Here is a 22,500-nt window from a genome sequence, read left to right as displayed (position 1 = left end):
TTTAGGCTGAAGCACACACACACACACACACACACACACACTCATCTAAATGAGGACAGGATAGCATAGGCGTAATGCTTTTTATACTGTACAAATTGTATATTCTGTCCCCCTACACTACCCCTAAACCTACACACACACACACTACCCCTAAACCTACACACACACACACACTACCCCTAAACCTACACACACACACTACCCCTAAACCTACACACACACACTACCCCTAAACCTACACACACACACACACACACCACTACCCTAAACCTACACACACACACTACCCCTAAACCTACACACACACACTACCCCTAAACCTACACACACACACTACCCCTAAACCTACACACACACACACACACACACTACCCCTAAACCTACACACACACACTACCCCTACACCTACACACACACACTACCCCTAAACCTACACACACACACACTACCCCTAAACCTACACACACACACTACCCCTAAACCTACACACACACACTACCCCTAAACCTACACACACACACTACCCCTAAACCTACACACACACACACTACCCCTAAACCTACACACACACACACACACACACACACACACACACACACACACACACACACACACACACACACACACACACACACACACACACAACCCCTACCCCTAACCTACCCATCACAGGAAACATTTTTAATAAATCATTGTTTAGTGTTTTTATAGCATATGAATATGAAATATGAAAATGTCCTCTTATTTCATGCTTATGTCGTAATACCAGTGTAATACCTGTGTCATTATACACATTTGTGCCCTCATAAATCACAAAAACAAACACACTCTCGCACACTTACACTAACTCATGCACACAAACACTCACAAAACACACACACACACACACACACACTCACAAAAACACTTGCGCACACGGATGTCATGTGTCCTTGATGAATAAAGTGTTAATTTATTATTTATAGTCTTCTGATGTGGCTCATCTATGATGAGAAAATGCTCAGTTTCAGCTTTAACGTAAAAAAAAAGGAAATATTTAAACAGCATAAATGAAACTCACCTTGTTCTCTCCCTCGATGACAATAATGGGCACTGAGGTGGCCGGCCATCGGTGCTTGGCAGGTAAAGGCTTGTCACAATTCCACAACACTATTATCTGAGAGAGAGAGAGAGAGAGAGACAGAGAGAGAGAGAGAGAGAAGAGAGAGAGAGAGAGAGAGAGAGAGAGAGAGAGACAGAGACAGAGAGAGAGAGATGAGAGAGAGAGAGAGAGAAGAGAGAGAGAGAGAGAGAGAGAGTGTGTGTTATGCATTTCTGTAACTGAGGCCTGATGGAGGTCAATTGATCTCGTCCCCAGCTTATGTTTCTTCTCACAGAAATTAAACACAGACCATAATATTCCTTGTCTATATAATCATGTAAAGACAGTGAAACGTCTGAAGTTCAAACACATTTATTTTATGCAGGTGTGTCTGGTTTGTGCATTAGTTAAAATAATTAAAATATACTGAAATTAATATAACATTATATTTAAATTCAATTTTGTATTACTTTATACAGTATATAATACGACATATTATTATATTATATATAAATCGTATGAATCTTATTTAATTTTTCAACGTCACTTTTGTTGTTAACGAGTGCAACTTTCCCCAATAAACAAATTAAAATAAATAATTAAAATGTATTGAAACTCATTTACTATATTTAAATCAAATGTAATTTTTATTGTATTTATATAAAAATGATATTCTGTTCTATTAATTATATTATATATGAATATATAATAAATATTATTTTTCTGAGAAAAAGTAAATAAAATAAATATTAAAATGTATTGAAAGTAGAACAACATGTATTATTATAATATTAAAATTAAAGTGTAATAATTAAAGTTTTCATTTCATTACACATACAATTATATATTATATTATATTATATTATATTATATAATATTAATTATATTATATTAATTACATTATATTATATTATATTATATTATATTATATTAATTATATTATATTATATTATATTATATTATTATATTATATTATATTATATTATATTATATTATAATATATTATATTATATTATATTATATTATATTATATTATATTATATTATATTATATTATATGAATCTTATGTTATTTCCTGAGGCACTTGTTGTGTAGTGTGTAGTGTGTAGTGTGTAGTGTGTAGGGAATGGTTGTGGCTGGAGCGCTGCTTTATGACAGTATTCTCACACACTCTAGAGCTGCTCAGACTGAAGTCCTGCATTAATGCGCTGGAGATATAAACATCCACCGAGGCTTTTACTTAAGCACATCTCTCATTTCATTAACTCCAATCTCAGAGTCACACGGCTCTCAAAGCACTGAACGTCATGAAGCAAAGCTGGACGTCTAATGATATTACACGCAGGACTATAAGCATCCCATAATCTAGAATAAGATCAGAGACATAATTAAACTACTTAAACTCTTAGAAACTAAACAAAGCCTGAAGGCTGGATTCTTTGATCATGGAGCGGCCGTGGATTGATGAAGTGTGTTCTGAGTGAAGCCTGAAGTGTGTTTAACTAGTTCAACAGCTGAACGTTTATTCACTGAGATTCATACAAGGCTTCCCAGAGAGTAACCGGATCCGGCCCACATCTGGAACATGTGGATTCAACGCAGACCAGATGTGAGCCACTATTCACACCAAACGCGAAAAGAGCGTCAAATTCACGTCTAGTAGTGTTGAAGTACTCCAGACCGGACTTGAGACCATTTTCTGAAGATCTTGGTCTCAGACTTAGAGGATTCGGGATTTTATCTCAAGACCTCAACTGTGAGGATCTCACTAAATCACCGGTGCATTGTCTGATTTAACATCATTCATCTTAAAATGCAATCAATAACTTCTGTGTAATGTAATGGCAATTCTTGTGTTGCCGGTTTCAGAATCAGTGCAGGATTGTCTCAAAAATGCCCAAAATTAATATAAATGTATTATAAAAATATATTATCCTAAATAAAAAAATGTAATAAATAGTAAATAAACATTTTCCCTTGTGAAACGGCTTTAACACTCGTCATTCTGCGTTGACATTTATATGTACAGCGGAACAGGGGATTGCGGCTTTGAAATCGTGTCCATTTGGGCTTATTCTTCCAAACTGCCCGTCGTTGTCAGGAAAACACTAACGCCTCAAATGGTGCTTTTTTCCACCTGTCGATAACCTGCTCTGAGTATGAAGGATCTGTCCCAGAACCACTTTCACCTCCGGAAAACATACAAGATGACAGCACAGTCGAGTAAAATGTTGGTGACATTCATTATCATGTAAACATAATGGCCGATATATTGCATCACACTAAATTATTGAGGTCATGTACATATATCGTGCGATATATCGATATATTGATTATTGTGACAGGCCTAGGAGGGACAATGTGGCTATATTCCTTGATTGTGAATTGCTATGAAATAGTGTCTCATTTTGACAATATCGTGTCTTTCTTTTATGACCTTAAAAGAGTCCTATAATGCCCTTTTACACGTTTCTGAAGTCCCCAGAGTTTGTTTGTTTGTGTATCTTTAGCTCAAAATAACAAACAGATCATTTTTTATAGCATGTTAAAATTGTAATTTTTTGAGGCTGTCCCTTTAAATGCAAATGAGCTGCTGCTCCCGTCCCCTTTCAGGAAGAGGGTGGAGCTTCAAGAGCTCATGTTAGCAGCTCTGATTACCTCACACACACACACGCACACACACACTGAACATGACAGAAACTGTTCAGCCTTTTATGATCAAACCGGAGTCGGACAATGATGGAGAGACTCAAGAAGAAGAGACGACATGTAGAACGAGACAGGACGCTTCTGAAGGGATAGTTGATGAGTTTATGAGTTAACCATCTTCAGGTCATCGATTAGCATATCCTGTCATGATAATCTATAAAGCGCTGGTGTGGGGTAAGATGAGCCAGAGAATATCTGCTGATGAAGAGAGAACAGGGATAGTTTAGTGTAATTACGGTTATAACTGATGATGTCATCTTGCTTTATGACATGCGTTTGTGTTCGTACTGTATCAATAAATGTGAAAGACGACTCGACTACAGCAACTCTTCCTCTTCTCCACATGTTCCCGGGGGCGGGGCTTATGTAAATGATAGGGTTATGATGTCACTAGCTCGTTGTAGTCCCTACCAGCCGTTTGTTGTAGTCCTTAAAAAGAGATTTCTGTGAAAGAGAATATCTCCCTTTGCTTTGAGCTTTGAGCGCCGTAACTTTGCAGATGTTGTTTATGCTCAAACAGCGACGCTACACACTCACTAAAGCTAAACAAGTCAAACCTTTTTAAAATGCAAGACACTTTAAGAGCAGGTTCAACCGCAGTCACTCACAGCGGCGCGTCCCAGTCTCAGTCGAGCTCAAAAGACGCCCGTCGCTCTCCTCTTGTTTATTTATATCCCTCCTCTACTTCCCTTCCTCAGCGCAACCACTCCGGGTGATGAATTGTAGCTAAAGGAGCCTAGCATTGCTATTCCCATCCCTCCACTTCAGCTGGAGTAGAGCTCAACTCAAGCTCCGCCAGAGAAACAAAAGCCAAGCGCTTTTCAAGCCCTCCCGCGGAGGAGAGAGGAGACGTCTGAGAAAACCGCCAGCTTGTGTGTGTGCAACATGCTTCAGGCAGTCAGTCGGGACGCGTCGCATTTAATTCCCCCCCACTATCCCCTCTCTCGCTCGCTCTCTCTCTCCTGCACGTCAGAGAGGAATCGATACGTATCAGTTCCCCGGGTGGTAAACACTTCAGAAGGCAGTGGACACCATGGAAACTCTCGCCCGGAGGTTTAAGAGCGGTGTAAAGTGAGGGGGCGATGGAGACGAGCCGTCCAGATGCAAAGTGTGACTCTTCAAACCTGAGAGATGTCCACTCGTCTTCAAGAGGAGAACAACATCCCTCGGCCTCATCACAAATTGTGCAAACAAATTCAAGCATTTGCAGAGGTTCGGATATCAAACAGCCCAAAGCAGGGGGTCAGAGTCCACTATACAGTCCAACAGGATTTCAAGAGGGCTTGAAATTATTTTAAATAAGATGAAATATACTTTAACCCCTTTTGGGTTGATGAACGCTCCGGTGCGTTTGGTGGATTTTATCCACAAAGCAGCTAAATCAACACTCTGTCAATCAACACTCTGTCAATCAACACTCTCTGTCAATCAACACTCTCTGTCAATCAACACTCTCTGTCAATCAACACTCTGTCAATCAACACTCTGTCAATCAACACACTCTGTCAATCAACACTCTCTGTCAATCAACACTCTGTCAATCAACACTCTGTCAATCAACACACTCTGTCAATCAACACTCTGTCAATCAACACTCTCTGTCAATCAACACTCTCTGTCAATCAACACTCTCTGTCAATCAACACTCTGTCAATCAACACTCTGTCAATCAACACACTCTGTCAATCAACACTCTCTGTCAATCAACACTCTCTGTCAATCAACACTCTGTCAATCAACACTCTGTCAATCAACACTCTCTGTCAATCAACACTCTCTGTCAATCAACACTCTCTGTCAATCAACACTCTGTCAATCAACACTCTCTGTCAATCAACACTAGGGGTGCACCGATCCGATATTAGGATCGGATATCGGCCGCGATACTGACAAAATAGCTGGATCGGGGATCGGAAAAATGAACAGATCCACAAGCCGATCCAGGTGTTTTTTTCCGTCGCAGCAGAACCTACGTCATTCGTCAGCTTCACGTGTGTCGCATGCTAGAAGAGACTCGGCTGTGTGGAGGAGATATTTCACGCTTGCCACGCCAACTAGTTCGTCGCTGTTTCGAGGGTATTACTGCAAAGTCAGGGTCTTTCCTGCATTGACATTTTTTTGACGGCCAAAGCCTAATTTGATGAGTTATTGTGATTTACGAGTGATGTAGAACAGATGCTGCGCTTGTGACTGAGTGACAGAGAGACCGATCTGAGAGCTCCTCCCCCGCGCACACTCTCTGGGTCTTCAAAATAATCAGTGTTCGCTCTCATATTTCACATATTAATCCAAATCAAAAGCTCGGAAGACCGAAACCATGTTGCACGTGACACATTCGGACAATTTTGTCCTTGAATTATCACTGGGTGTGAATTGCGCTCAAAAAACATTGACTCTTCTCTGACCAGCTGACATAAAGCATACTTTCAATAAGCGGGAGACAAATTATATCCAGTTATGAAGTGTTTTCTGTGTGTTGACATCTTTTGCGATGTTCTAACAGACGGGATTCGCACACAACGCGTCTGCTAATGTCCGATTCGTGACCTAATGACTCCTTTGAACCGAATCATTTTAACGACTGGCCAGAACAACTGATCCGTCCAACACTGAACTCATGAACTCAGTTTATTAATTTACTCAGAACGCAACTGAAATGAGAACACAAGTGTGCTTACCCAATTTAGCAAGAGTGGGTAGTAAGAATTATTTTTAATTATCAACAGTATTTCATCTTATTTCTGTTGACAATGTGTAGTAAAATAAAAAGGCCTAGCCTACAGTCATTTAATCTGGAGTGAGGTGAAACCAGAACAAAGTTGTTATTAGCTAGCTGAAAATTTTTAATAAATTGCATATGGCAGAAAATTAGACTATTTGTTAATTTGTAATGCTACTTTTTAATATTGATATGATTATATACCAAAACAATGATCTGTAGTGTAAAAAATGTTTGGTAACTGTCAGATTACTATTGTATGTTTGACTGTTTTTTGTTTCCACTGCTACATTTTATTTATTTAAAGAAGTTAGATTACATTCTATTTTAGATTTGAATGCACAATTGTTTTTTAAATAAATAAGAATTCAACACCTTACATACATCTGTTATTTTGTCTTAGTTATGTTTAGTTAGTAAAGTCTGGTGCCTTTAGTCTCTTCAAGGAAGGTATAAGGTGGAAGATATACAGTTTATTATTAATTCAACAATATATCGGATCAGTATCGGGTATCGACAGATACACAAAGCCCAGGCATCGGTATCGGTATCGGGACTGAAAAAGTCGGATCGGTGCACCCCTAATCAACACTCTGTCAATCAACACTCTGTCAATCAACACTCTCTGTCAATCAACACTCTGTCAATCAACACTCTCTGTCAATCAACACTCTGTCAATCAACACTCTCTGTCAATCAACACTCTGTCAATCAACACTCTGTCAATCAACACTCTCTGTCAATCAACACTCTGTCAATCAATGTCAATCAACACACTCTGTCAATCAACACTCTCTGTCAATCAACACTCTCTGTCAATCAACACTCTCTGTCAATCAACACACACTGTCAATCAACACTCTCTGTCAATCAACACTCTGTCAATCAACACACTGTCAATCAACACTCTGTCAATCAACACTCTCTGTCAATCAACACACTCTGTCAATCAACACTCTGTCAATCAACACACTGTCAATCAACACTCTCTGTCAATCAACACTCTCTGTCAATCAACACACTCTGTCAATCAACACTCTGTCAATCAACACTCTCTGTCAATCAACACTCTCTGTCAATCAACACACTCTGTCAATCAACACTCTGTCAATCAACACTCTGTCAATCAACACTCTGTCAATCAAAACTCTCTGTCAATCAACACTCTCTGTCAATCAACACTCTCTGTCAATCAACACTCTGTCAATCAACACTCTCTGTCAATCAACACACTCTGTCAATCAACACACTCTGTCAATCAACTCTCTGTCAATCAACACACTCTGTCAATCAACTCTCTGTCAATCAACACTCTCTGTCAATCAACACACTCTGTCAATCAACACACTCTGTCAATCAACACTCTCTGTCAATCAACACTCTCTGTCAATCAACACTCTCTGTCAATCAACACTCTGTCAATCAACACTCTCTGTCAATCAACACTCTCTGTCAATCAACACTCTGTCAATCAACACTCTGTCAATCAACACACTCTGTCAATCAACTCTCTGTCAATCAACACACTCTGTCAATCAACTCTCTGTCAATCAACACTCTCTGTCAATCAACACTCTCTGTCAATCAACACACTCTGTCAATCAACACACTCTGTCAATCAACACTCTCTGTCAATCAACACTCTCTGTCAATCAACACTCTCTGTCAATCAACACTCTGTCAATCAACACACTCTGTCAATCAACACTCTCTGTCAATCAACACTCTCTGTCAATCAACACTCTGTCAATCAACACTCTGTCAATCAACACTCTGTCAAAATCAAGTAATACATCATTGGAAACTGTAAAGGGTCTAGTTTTATATGTGCACACTAGGGATGCAACAATACAGTTAGTCCACGGTTCAATACATACCTCAGTTTTTAACCACGTTTTTTGGTTCGGTTCGGTTTTTTGTAAAAATAAAACTATATAGACTTCACTATAAAATCTACACTGATTCTTATTAAAGCTACTGTATTAGTGTTTCAGTCAAGAGCAGTGAGGGATTTTCTCTTTGTCTTTTGTTGTTGTATTAACAGTAAAGGGATAGTTCACTCAAAAATGAAAATTCTGTCATTGAGAAATGAATACAGGTTTGGAACAATATTAGAGTGAGTAAATAATGACATAATTTTAGAGGTGAACTGTCCCTTTAAGGACAGCGTGTTCACTATAGGCTGCACTGCTGTCAATTTATCTAATATACAGACACACACGATTTTACTTTCACTTTAGACATAACCGACTGTGTTTATGTTAACCTTGTGTGTATTTGACAGTATTAGCGCAGTAAGACGACTACTTTGTTCAGTAATCTCATGTTTGACAGGCGTTTAGTGCGCACGTGAATGAGCCGGCAAGGCTTTAAAACGCATGCAAATAATGAACTTTCTTGATTATGAATAACTCTAGTGTTCTGTGAGTATAACTCTACGACTGACGTGTGATGTGAATGGATGTCGCGTTGTTCAGTATTGGAATGGAGGAAAATGATAGGATTTGCAGAAAAATAATTAATTCAATGCAAAACCGAAAAACCGCAATTCACAAGCTCGTATTGAACCGTGAAGGCCGTACCGAACGGTTCAATATTATATTGAGAATTGTGGCACCCCTAGTGCATACTGACAATAATGAAAAATAAAATAAAGCAAACAAACAGGGTTCGTGAACTTCTTTCAGAAACGTGTCACAAAAATGAACTGCAACTCAGCGAATATTTGCCACACAAAGCTTGAAGTGTCTACTTTTAAAATATTCTCTGTTGTTTATGTAATCCGTTTGAGATATAATACAATATAAGCAGGGTTTGACTTTAAAGGGGTGATGAATTGTGTAATCAACTTTCCCTTGAGCCTTTGAAATATAAAAGTTCGTGATATAAGAAAATCCTTTCAGTTTCAGAGCTGAAAACGTCCTTGTTAGTCAAAGAAAAGCTGTTATTGACACCAGGCCCAGAAAACGAAAGATCTCCGAATATGTCGACCATTGACGTAGTAGGACGCAGAAGCGCTGCCTCAAGCCCCGCCCACCGACTCGTGGAGCTAAACGGGTCGAGCAATAAACATGCCGGTTTCAGCTCACGTGCATAAGACATTGCGTTTGTTTGCTTCATTTAACCGCGGATTTGTTTGTAAACAAGACACAGGTCGAGACTGGATTTGCAGACATATTGAGATTAAAACACAATGCTGTGCTTCTGGATCCGACAGGAACGGTGCAACACACTTATGTGAGTAAAACATGCGTTTATATGTGTTAGTATTGCATTGTTACAGATCGTTTGATATCTATTGATTACACACCTTAGCACAAACTCACAGGCTGGAGCTGTTGTTATTGGTTCATTCGGGATCAGACTCAGACTTGTAACGCCAGCTCGCAAAGCCCAAAATCCCAGGGTGTGTGTTTTTCAGACGGGCTATCACCTTTCTTGCGCATGTGTGTGTGTGTACGGTTCGCGGTTATATTCACTGATGATCAGGCGAAATGATATGGAAATACAGTAACATCCCAATCAATCGCGAGTGGATGAGAGATGAATCATTGTGTTTGTTTGATAAAGGTATTTTGCAAGTCCTGTGAGCGATTCCACAGACGCAAAACAATCCTCACATGTACTGAGAGAAGCAGAAGCTCATTAAATATGCAAATCTTATCCAATCATAGCCGTGGGCGTTTACTTCCAAGTCTTCAGTGCGGCACGCCCATCAAAACCCAGCGTTTTTCAGAGAGCCTCAAAACCAGGTCAGAAAATAGCCTATTACTGATTCATTATGATGTTTCTGAATGTAAAAACCATGCAAACGTCATAAGTTGACCTCAGACAACAGTATAAAAAAATAAAAAAGCCAGTTCATGACCCCTTTAACTCTTTTGTTCAGCAGTCACTGTGGCTAGTGGTTTTCCAAAGTTACTAGCCACTCAGCATTTTCACAGGCCACAATTTTTCTGTTTGGAATATATACCTTTTATATTATTAAAGTTGACTTTGGCATGCCTAAATTCCTTGATTTTGAGTCATTTTACTTGATTTGGAAGATTTAAAACCCTTTCAAACTTTTAAATGCAGAGTGACCACCCAAATCAAGACTGCATATCAGCTGGAGTGAGCAATATGAGCAGAGGCTAATATGAGAAATTGAATATGATACAAGTAATTTTTGTTAGGCAATACAAATTACAAAAACAATAGTAAATTTAAAAAAAATCTTTTTTTTTAGATACAGTAGGTTTATTTAATATGTATACATGTATTTAACATCTGGATTAACATTAATGACAGACAGGTGTTTCATTGGGCTACTGAATGCATGCACATAATATTCTGACACATATCCAGTTATTACCCATCTGTTTACACACACTTAAGCCATAACCGACTGTGTTCATGCGAGATACTCAACACGATGGACATGTTGACATCTGTGTGTGTGTGTGTGTGTGTGTATTTGACAAGCCAGGCGCAAGGAGAACCGAGAGAGAAAGAGTGCATGCGAGAGAGCGCTTCTGTTGTGTGTCACTACAAGTTAATCAATAAAGAATTGTAATTTTGTGATACGATGGTCTTGGCATTTCATTTGGCTGTAGGCTGAAATTATATTCAATCTGCCAAAGTGGCTGCCTTACCCGCCACAGCTGAAATCTACCCGCATTTGGCAGGCTGGCGGATGTTATTGTCAAGCCCTGAATATAAGTGAAGACAGCTAAAACTCAAGATGTAAGTTGTCTTATTTTTTATTTGATTAATTCCTTCAAAACCTGTCATTTTTACTGAAGCACCAGGGTTCACACAGTCCTGGAAAAGCTGGATATATGAGGAATTTAAAAACTCTAGATTTCTAAACCTGGAAAAATCATTTATTTTTCTATCATTTTTTATTTTTATTTTTCCAGTTATTGATATTTTAATTGGGTAGTAATTGCTGAGAAATTGTTATTTTTTTGTAAAAATTATGACTTGAAAAACATTCCATTATTGAAACCGCTTCTGTTTGTGGAATTGTATTCATTAAATAAAATAATTTTAAATAATTAACATATTTTATGTATGTTAACCCCGTAATCACAAATGACAAAAAAAATTATGTGAATTAATGTGTAATAAAATGTAAAACATCCCGTCATTGAAAATGCTTATGATCGTGGAATTTTATTATTTTAATTATAATAATTGTATTTAATTATTTTAAGTATGTCAACCCTGTAAATCACAAATGGCTATAAAAAAAATTATGTAATCAAATGTAAAATCCCATTATTGAAACTAATTTTATTTTAATTATTTATAATTATTTTAAGTTTGTTAAATTATTTTAATATGTTGTATTATAAATATACTTTAGAATATTGATATAAATATTTAAACATTTAATTAAATTAATTAATATCATCACTCCCAGTTTCTGTAAATAAAAAAGTTTGAAATTGAGCAGCTTTTTCTTTACAGTAAGCAAATGTATTGAATATATTAGTAGTCATTTATTAATTTAAATATTTTTAAGTCAATTTTGCTGAGGCTCTCTGAGACTCATTAAGTGTGATTAATTTTAACAAAAATAATAAATATTGAATTAAAATGAATAAACACATTTTGATGAAAGAGCACTAAAGGAAATAGCCTCAGCAGATACTAATAAATATGCAATAATTTCCCATTAACATCATGATTGAAGAGTGTCAGAATGTGGTCTTACCTGAGCGCAGTACTGGGATCTGGCCACTGACACCAGCAGCTTGAGAATGGGCTGAGACTGAGAAACCAGTGGCGTGACCGCATGGATAACAGCCGTGAACTTCGGACTCGGCTTGATCCCTACACAACAAGAGAATTTGTTGGAAAGGATTAGATGGGAATCATAACCATGCAACAATTATATAACACATCTATGCACCTATTCAATGGACTATTTGCATATTTTAACCCTCCAGTACAAAGGTTTTGGCACAAGCTGTGTGGTTAAATGATCCGGGAAAAAAATAGCAGTCAATCTAGTCCAAGGTTATTTTCGTAAACGAAAACAAACTAAGACTAAAACTATTGGTCAAAAAACATTTTCGTAAACTGAAATAAAATTAAAAAATCATAATAATTGAAAAACTAAAACTAAACTAAACTAACAACTCTTACTGAAAAACTAACTGAAATAAAATAATAATTAGCAAAAATAAATGATCTGTTCATTGATGCGCGCTCATGACGTCACGTAAAACGCAATTACGTTGAAAAGGTCGCGCTAGACGCAGGCGCAAAGACGTCTGAATATGTGGATACGGTCCTCCTTCCGCTCATTTGTAAACACTGACGCGGTACTTCCGCCTGCGTCTAGCGCGACCTTTTCAACGTAATCGCGTTTTACGTGACGTCACGAGCGCGCAGCACTGAACAGAGCAAGGCGAGCATTTGTGCTTATAAAACTTAAACTTTATTTATTTTATTTTTAAAATGGCCGATCGTTTCGCTAGATAAGACCCTTATTGATCATCTGGTACCGTTTGATGTGGTTTAAAGCCCTTTTGAAGCTGTACTGAACCTCTCATTTGGACCTTGAACCGTTTGGAGTCTATTGACTTCCATTATATGGACAAAGATCCTGAAATCTTTTCATCAAAAATCTTTGTTTCTTTTCGACTGAAGACAGAAAGACATGGACATCTTGGATGACAAGGGGGTGAGTAAATTATAAGCAAAAGTTTATTTGAAAGTGAACTAATCCTTTAAATAAAACAATCTTTATTACATTATATTATTTATATTATTAAGATGTCTGCATAAGAGTAAACTCTAATCGGAGCAAACATTAAACTTTGCTGAAGTGAAAAATCTTGATTTGGTCTCTACATTGCGTTCTGGTAACTCTGCTAAACTATAATTACTAAAACTAAAACTGAAACGAAATATATAAAAACTAAATAGAAATGTGTTTACAAAATAAAAACTAAACTAAAACTAGCAAAATAATTTCTAAAACGAACTAAAACTAAACTGAAATTTGTTGCAAAATCGAAAACGATAATAAAATAAAAACTAATTTAAAAATGCAAAACTATAATAACCTTGATCTAGTCTAGTCAAATCTTCATCTAGTGGAAGCGCTTGGTACTGCGCCCAAAGCTCATATGTGACCCTTCAGCTCAACAGCAGTCCTGCTTCTCACGGGTATATCTGTGGCAATAGCCAACAATACATCCTATGGGTCAAAATTATACATTATTCTTTTATACCAAAAATCACAAGGATATGAAGATCATGTTCCATGAAGATATTCAGTAAATTTCCTACCGTAAATATATATATAAAATGTATTATTATTAGTAATATGCATTGCTAAGGACTTCATTTGCACAACTTTAAAGGAGATTTTCTCAATATTTGGATTATTTTTGCACCCTCAGATTATCAAAAAGTTATGTCTCGGCCAAATATTATCCTATATAAACTTTAGATTTATGGCTTTGATTTTCTTAGAATTATAAATTATAAACTAAATATAAATATACATTTCATATAAAAACTGAAAATTGTATTTTTGTGCATTTTTCATAACTAATGTCAAACTTTTTTTTTTAAAGTCACTTTTTAATATTTTCTTCAATTCAGCAATAATCTGCCATGTTTCAAACCAAACGTCAAAAACATTTATTTATGACAGTTTAGGGTGGATTTCATTTAATTTTTTAGTGAATAAATGGATTATAACTACAGCATAAATATAATTTAGTACCATAAAATCCCATAAAAATACAAAAATTTTCATAACTAATGTCAAACTTTTTTTTTAAAGTCACTTTTTAATATTTTCTTCAATTCAGCAATAATCTGCCATGTTTCAAACCAAACTTCAAAAACATTTATTTATGACAGTTTAGGGTGGATTTCATTAATTTTTTTGTGAATAAATGGATTATAACTACAGCATAAATATAATTTAGTACCATAAAATCCCATAAAAATACAAAATATTAAATAAAATAAAAATATTGAACTGAAATATAGTACAATCATTTCATTGACATAAATAATTTCGGGTCATTTTTGACCAGAGGGTTAATAAAATGCAAATAAACACAAAGCGTGAGGGATGTGTACAACTTATGAAATGTCAGGGTTAGCTTTAGCTTATTAAACTCATAACCTTAATATATCCCTAAAATAAATCTTCAGTAAAATTATAAGAGGACTTATAATGCTAGCTTTCTTTAAATGTGTAATGTTGAAAAACGTCCCTCCAATGAGCACGTCACAATATTCCTCATTATAATAATTGATGCACATAATAAAGGGGCGGAGCCTGGTTGAGTTCGTTAGAGTGTGTTGAAACTGCCGGTTATGGTAAGGGGCGGGACATTTCCCAAACACCAATCACAACACACCGCTCCAGCCCGACCAATCAGAGCACAGTGTGCTTTACAGAAGGAGGGGCTTCATAGAGACAGGAGCGTTACTGACAGACTGGGAATAGAGGAGCCGCAACAATATATACGTATATAAGAAAAACAACTCTAGTTGACTTTGTAAAATGGCATAATATGACTGTGATTAAATGGGAGATAATGAATCCAAGTTTTACAGTAATTAAACAAACGACATGTTTAATTACACTCAACGATAACATCATTAATGTTTTTAATCTCTCTATAGATCCAGAGATGATGATAATAACAGACAGTTATAAATAAAATAAATAACTCAGCATGATTGGTTTGATTGGTGCGACGGAGACGGTTTAATAAAATCACCACATTTTTCCCGCTAACAAGAGGTGCTCAATCAACGGCTTCATATTGATCGGCCTGACAAGCAGCGCAGATTAAGATAGAGGCGAGCGTGGGCTGCATTAGCGACGACTTTAGATTGTGAATATGGATTTCGCGATCCAATTACACAGGGCTGTTCGATAATCTATCACGTCGTACAATGGTTGTCACTTAGTTACACGGTACATTTGTGGATATCAAGACACCTCTGCAATTAAGAGATGACAGCAGAGAGCTTTAAAAATAAATCACGACCACAGACAACACAACTCGGGGTTTTGAATGAGGCCAGTCACAAATTGGGCTTTGACAAGAAGACCCACGTCTGTAAGAGATGAAAGCGGATCCGAACGTGTCCCATAATGCCTGTCTGTCATGTCTTCGAAAGCTCATTAATGCCAGAAACATTTGAACATAACCTCAAAATGTCAGGCTGGTTTCTAGAAGTTTTGGAGGAAAGGCTGTCACGATTTTAGAGAAACTTTTGCTGTGTCCAAAATCACTCGTTCACTATTCCCTACACAGTGAGCGTCACACGCACTATAAAACGAGCTGTTCATGTATTTTATTTCACATTATCTTATTAAAATAAGGATGACTATACTTGTATTTAATTTATTTGCTGATAATGTAATCAATATACAGTATATAGACCGGTGAAGTGAACAATCTCTTGTTAGTGGGTGGGATATATTAGGCAGCAAGTGAACATTTTGTCCTCAAAAATAAAAATATGAAATGCTAAGTCAAATATAAGATAAAATGTTGAAAATATGATTTTAAAAGTCCTCATTATGAGATAAAAAGTCAAAAATATGACATGCTAAGTCATAATTATAAGATAAAATGTTGGAAATATGATTTTAAAAGTCCTCATTATTAGATAAAAAGTCAAAAATATGACATGCTAAGTCATAATTATAAAATAAAATGCTGAAAATATGATTTTAAAAGTCCTCCTTATTAGATAAAAAAAGTCAAAAATATGACATGCTAAGTCATTGTGAGATGAACAGTTGAAATTATGACTTAAAAATCTAAATTATGCTTAAATTATGAGATGAAAAACTGAAATTAGATTTGAAAAAGTCTAAATTATGACCAAAACACACACGAAGACATTTAAGAGATGAAATCATGCTTGATATTATCATTTAAATGCGCTTTTAATTTTTAGATTCACTCTTGCAATAATAGCATTGACATTATTGTTTTCATTTTGTGCAATATATTGTATACTGAAGCAATCTGTGTTGTGAAAATAAAGCTGACTGGACGAGCACTGTAAAGATGCAGATGATGATGGTGAATTACCCAGTTTGCTGTAGAAGAAGGGGAAGTCTCCCAGGTAGGACGAGTACTGAGGCAGTGTGAAGAGTGCTCCGGGGTGGCTGTTCCACATCAGATTGCTCCGGGACGTCTGCTGAAGCACTCGGTCCTGGATGATCTACACACACACACACACACACACACACACACACACACACACACACACACACACACACACACACACACACACACACACACACACACACACACACACACACACACACACACACACACACAGTTACACCCTGTAAACAATCAGCCGCTCAGCATTAGCAGAGCAATGGCTTCCCTGGCCCTGAGGCTCTCAGCTGCCCGAGAAACACACACACACACTGAGCGGAGGTTTGGTTTATATTGGGCCCTTTGGTGTGAAAGCGACTTGGCTCAGTGACAGGAATGGGTTTGCTGGTCTCTGAGATGGTGTCTTCAGCTTCTTAACACCAGCCGGAGGCATTTCTGCCGCACACATGACAGCGGTCTCGCTTAACTGAGCGGCATCTGGAGTGTGTTCATCATGATGCTGCTGAGATTCCTTCCAGAGATATTCACACACTCACACATAAACACACTCACACACTCACACACTCACACACTCACACACTCACACACTCACACACTCACACACTCACACACTCACACACTCACACACTCACACACTCACACACTCACACACTCACACACTCACTCACACACTCACTCACACACTCACTCACACACTCACTCACACACTCACTCACACACTCACTCACACACTCACTCACACACTCACTCACACACTCACTCACACACTCACTCACACACTCACTCACACACTCACTCACACACTCACTCACACACTCACTCACACACTCACTCACACACTCACTCACACACTCACTCACACACTCACTCACACACTCACTCACACACTCACTCACACACTCACTCACACACTCACTCACACACTCACTCACACACTCACTCACACACTCACTCACACACTCACTCACACACTCACTCACACTCACTCACACACTCACTCACACACTCACTCACAATGAGTTCAGGGGAGGTGAAGGATGAAGATAAACTCGTTCTGCATTATGACAATTATCTGTTTTTCCATCGCCAAAATGGAAGACGCCTTAAAATGATCATTAATATGCTTGTTATATCATTTAAGGTGTTGAGGACATTTTATGATCTACACATTTAAGAGCTGATTCACATACGTGCTCCAAAATACATTGTACAGTTCGCACACTAAATATTCAACTATATTACTGATCAGCTCATTTCAAAGATCATAAAGTCATAATTAAGAAAGAAAATTTTGAAAATATGATTTCAAAAGTCATAATAGTGAGATAAAACATTGAAAGTACGACATGCTAAGTAATAATTATAAGATAAAATGTTGAAAATATGATTTTAAAAATACTCATTATTAGATAAAAAGTCAAAAATATGACATGCTAAGTCATAATTATAAGAGAATGTTGAAATATGATTTTAAAAGTACTCATTATTAGATAAAAAGTCAAAAATGACATGCTAAGTTATTGTGAGATGAACAGTTGAAATTAGGACTTAAATTCTGAGATAAATGGATTTAAAGTCAAAATTATGACATAATCTAAATTATGATTAAATTATGAGATATAAAGCTGAAATTTGATTTTAAAAAGTCTAAAATATGACAAACTAATTAAAAATTTTATTTAGCGAACTTTCGATTTATCAGAAATTTCTGCCGTACACATGACAGCGGTCTCGCTTAACTGAGCGGCATCTGGAGTGTGTTCATCATGATGCTGCTGAGATTCCTTCCAGAGATATTCACACACACACACACACACACATTTTTGAGAAAACACATGCACTATGCACTATCCAAACTTAAAGGGCTGTAATTCAAGAATGCTCTCAAAATATGAAAGTATGAAAAAGTTATGGAAGTTTAAATTTACTGTAAATGAAAAATACTGTTGAAAAATACTGTTGTGACGCTGTGTTGTGACGCTGTGTTATGATGATGCTGTGTTATGATGATGCTGTGTTATGATGATGCTGTGTTATGGTGACGCGGTGTTGTGACGCTGTGTTGTGACGCTGTGTTGTGACGCTGTGTTGTGACGCTGTGTTGTGACGCTGTGTTGTGACGCTGTGTTGTGACGCTGTGTTGTGACGCTGTGTTGTGACGCTGTGTTATGATGATGCTGTGTTATGATGATGCTGTGTTATGATGATGCTGTGTTATGGTGACGCTGTGTTATGGTGACGCTGTGTTATGGTGACGCTGTGTTATGGTGACGCGGTGTTGTGACGCTGTGTTGTGACGCTGTGTTGTGACGCTGTGTTGTGACGCTGTGTTGTGACGCTGTGTTGTGACGCTGTGTTGTGACGCTGTGTTGTGACGCTGTGTTGTGACGCTGTGTTGTGACGCTGTGTTGTGACGCTGTGTTGTGACGCTGTGTTGTGACGCTGTGTTATGATGATGCTGTGTTATGATGATGCTGTGTTATGATGATGCTGTGTTATGATGATGCTGTGTTATGATGATGCTGTGTTATGATGATGCTGTGTTATGATGATGCTGTGTTATGATGATGCTGTGTTATGATGATGCTGTGTTGTGACGCTGTGTTGTGACGCTGTGTTGTGACGCTGTGTTGTGACGCTGTGTTATGATGATGCTGTGTTATGATGATGCTGTGTTGTGACACTTTGTTGTGACGCTGTTTTGTGATGCTGTGTTGTGACGCGGTGTTGTGACGCTGTGTTGTGACGCTGTGTTGTGACGCTGTTTTGTGACGCTGTGTTGTGACGCTGTGTTGTGACGCTGTGTTGTGATGACGCTGTGTTATGATGATGCTGTGTTATGATGATGCTGTGTTGTGACGCTGTGTTGTAATGCTGTGTTATGATGATGCTGTGTTATGATGTCACAACACTGTGTTGTGACGCGGTGTTGTGACGCTGTGTTGTGACGCTGTTTTGTGACGCTGTGTTGTGACGCTGTGTTGTGACGCTGTGTTGTGACGCTGTGTTGTGACGCTGTGTTGTGACGCTGTGTTATGATGATGCTGTGTTATGGTGATGCTGTGTTGTGATGATGCTGTGTTATGATGATGCTGTGTTATGATGATGCTGTGTTATGATGATGCTGTGTTGTGATGCTGTGTTATGATGATGCTGTGTTATGATGATGCTGTGTTATGATGATGCTGTGTTGTGATGCTGTGTTGTGATGCTGTGTTATGATGATGCTGTGTTATGATGTCACAACACTGTGTTGTGACGCGGTGTTGTGACGCTGTGTTGTGACGCGGTGTTGTGACGCTGTTTTGTGACGCTGTGTTGTGACGCTGTGTTGTGACGCTGTGTTGTGATGTTGTGTTGTGATGCTGTGTTGTGACGCGGTGTTGTGACGCTGTGTTGTGACGCTGTTTTGTGACGCTGTGTTGTGACGCTGTGTTGTGACGCTGTGTTGTGACGCTGTGTTGTGACGCTGTGTTGTGACGCTGTGTTGTGACGCTGTGTTGTGACGCTGTGTTGTGATGTTGTGTTGTGATGCTGTGTTATAACTCAATAAAGCTCATGTGAGGCACACAAAATAAAGCAGTTTGAGTGTTATGATGTTATGATGTTGTGATGTTGTGATGTTGTGTTATGATGTTGTGATGTTGTGTTGTGATGTTGGGTTATGTTATTTTATGTCATGTTCTATGTTTGTCACTTTTTTCCAGGTAATATTAATATAATCATGATGCATCTTTTGACTCCTCTTCATTATTTTCAACTAAGGCATGTTCAGAACAATGAGATGAAACGATAACTCAATAACTCCATAAAGCTCATGTGAGGCGCACAAAATAAAGCAGTTTGAGTGTGAGTTTGAGTGTTTCCCCCCCCGGCGCAGTCAATAACCGTTTGACACGAGCGCTGATATTAAACCGTGCTCTTGCAACCTTGCAGAAGCCCACCTGTCATCCTAAACCCAATCTGAGCGGCTGATGAAAGGCCCAGCTCTGCTCAGCTCTGCGTTTACTGACTGAAGACGTGTGATTGACGACTCAATCTCGCATCAGGACGGCCACAATCTTCCCGATGGATAAAGCAGGTCTGGGGAAGCTGAGGGTGATGCTCTGAGGCTGGGGAGGGCGAGGACTGGACAGGCTGTCACTGGCTCATCGGCTTCTGGGGTTAATTACTGTGATTTGTTGATTTGACACACACTCACACACTCTCTCTCTCACACACTACTCACACACTCACACACTCACACACAGCTCTGGACAAAATACAGCTTATATCTAACCAGATGAACACAGAACGACTGAAGCGGACACACTTTTAGAAACGCTCTGAGATACACATACTAGTCAAGCAAGAGCTGTTTATTTAGAAATGTGTGAATGAGTGTGTGTGTGTGTGTGTGTGTGTGTGTGTGTGTGTGTGTGTGTGTGTGTGTGTGGACTGGTAATCATCACGTTATGGGGACAAAATGTCCCCACAAAGATAGCAATATCCGAAATCCTCATCCTTGTGGGGACATTTTTAGGTCCCCATGAGGAAAACATCTTATAAATCAGACTAAGTGATGTTTTTTGAAAATGTAAAATTGCAGAATGTCTCCTGTGAGGGTTAGGTTTAGGGGTAGGGGCAGTGTAGGGGGATAGAATATACGGTATGTACGGTATAAAAACCATTACGCCTATGGAAAGTCCCCATAAAACATGAAAACCCAACATGTGTGTGTGTGTGTGTGTGTGTGTGTGAGAGTGTGTGTGTGTGTGTGTGTGAGAGAGAGAGAGAGAGAGAGTGTGAGTGAGTGTGTGTGTATGAGAGTGTGAGTGAGTGTGTGTAAGAGTGTGTGTGTGAGTGTGTGTGTGTTTGAGTAAGTGTGAGAGAGAGCATTTGTGTGTGTGTGTGTGTGTGTGTGTGTGTGGATATGAGTGAGAGAGAGTGTGTATTTGTGTGTGAGTGAGCGTGTGTGTCCGTGTGTGAGTGAGAGAGAGAGCGTGTGTGTGTGTGTGTGTGTGTGTGTGTGAGTGAGCGTGTGTGAGAGCGTGTGTGTGTGTGTGTGTGTGTGTGTGTGTGTGTGTGTGTGTGTGTGTGTGTGTGTGTGTGTGTGAGAGAGAGAGAACATGGGTGTGCGTGTGAGTGTGTGTGTGTGTGTGTGTGTGTGTGTGTGTGTGTGAGTGCGTGTGAAAGTATGTATGAGTGTGAGTGTGAGAGTTTGAGTGTGTGTGAGTTTGAGTATGTGTGAGAGAGCATGTGTGTGTGAGTGTGTGTGAGTGAGCGTGTGTGAGTGAGTGAGAGAGAGAGAGCGTGTGCGTGTGTGTTTGTGTGTGTGTGAGTGAGAGAGAGAGAGCGTGTGTGTGTGAATACGTGTGTGTGTGTGTGTGTGTGAGAGAGAACATGGGTGTGCGTGTGAGCGAGCGTGTGTGTGTGAGAGAGCGTGTTGGAGTACATGTGTGTGAGTGAGAGCATGTGTGTGTGTGTGTGTGTGTGTGTGTGAGAGAGTGAGTGTGTGTTTGTGTGTGAGTGGGAATGAGTGTGTGTTTGTTCACGTAGGTTCACAGTGTTTTAACTAATGTTTATAAACACAACTTCTGATTTGAATCATGTGTTAGTAAATGAACATCAGCTAAGATGAATAAATGATGTAGTTTTGTTCATTAATTCTAACAAATTAAACCTTACAACAAAAACGACAGAGGATGCATTTATTCTGCAACCACAATCACAACAATATAGTGGAAAATCATCTCTGGATATGGAAACGATGGCCTTATGCTTAATCAAGAGAAGCGGTAATCATGATTGTGATTAAAATACGATTAATCGTGCAGAACTAAGTCAAGCTAATAATTCTGAGAGGTCAATGAACCGAAGTCACGCATCATTTCCCCCAC

At 38.4% G+C, this 22,500-nt stretch overlaps 2 protein-coding genes across 2 annotated transcripts in view; one reads left to right on the top strand and one right to left on the bottom strand.

Annotated features, from left to right (window-relative positions):
* The window catches only part of vps28 (VPS28 subunit of ESCRT-I), a 968,134-nt gene that overhangs the window by 485,483 nt on the left and 460,151 nt on the right, over positions 1 to 22,500 (top strand). The window lies entirely within an intron of this gene.
* The window catches only part of ext1b (exostosin glycosyltransferase 1b), a 171,046-nt gene that overhangs the window by 21,440 nt on the left and 127,106 nt on the right, over positions 1 to 22,500 (bottom strand). Inside the window, exons 4-6 of the mRNA XM_079829730.1 lie at positions 16,586 to 16,718; positions 12,211 to 12,329; positions 1,061 to 1,156 (exon numbers count right to left, since the gene is read on the bottom strand). Of these exons, the coding sequence (XP_079685856.1) occupies positions 1,061 to 1,156; positions 12,211 to 12,329; positions 16,586 to 16,718 (348 nt within the window). The remainder of the gene's footprint in view (positions 1 to 1,060; positions 1,157 to 12,210; positions 12,330 to 16,585; positions 16,719 to 22,500) is intronic.

Source organism: Gobio gobio (genome assembly GCF_949357685.1).
Source record: "Gobio gobio genome assembly, chromosome: 11".
In the NCBI taxonomy this organism is placed as follows: domain Eukaryota; kingdom Metazoa; phylum Chordata; class Actinopteri; order Cypriniformes; family Gobionidae; genus Gobio; species Gobio gobio.
This window is presented reverse-complemented; position numbering and strand designations above follow the sequence as displayed.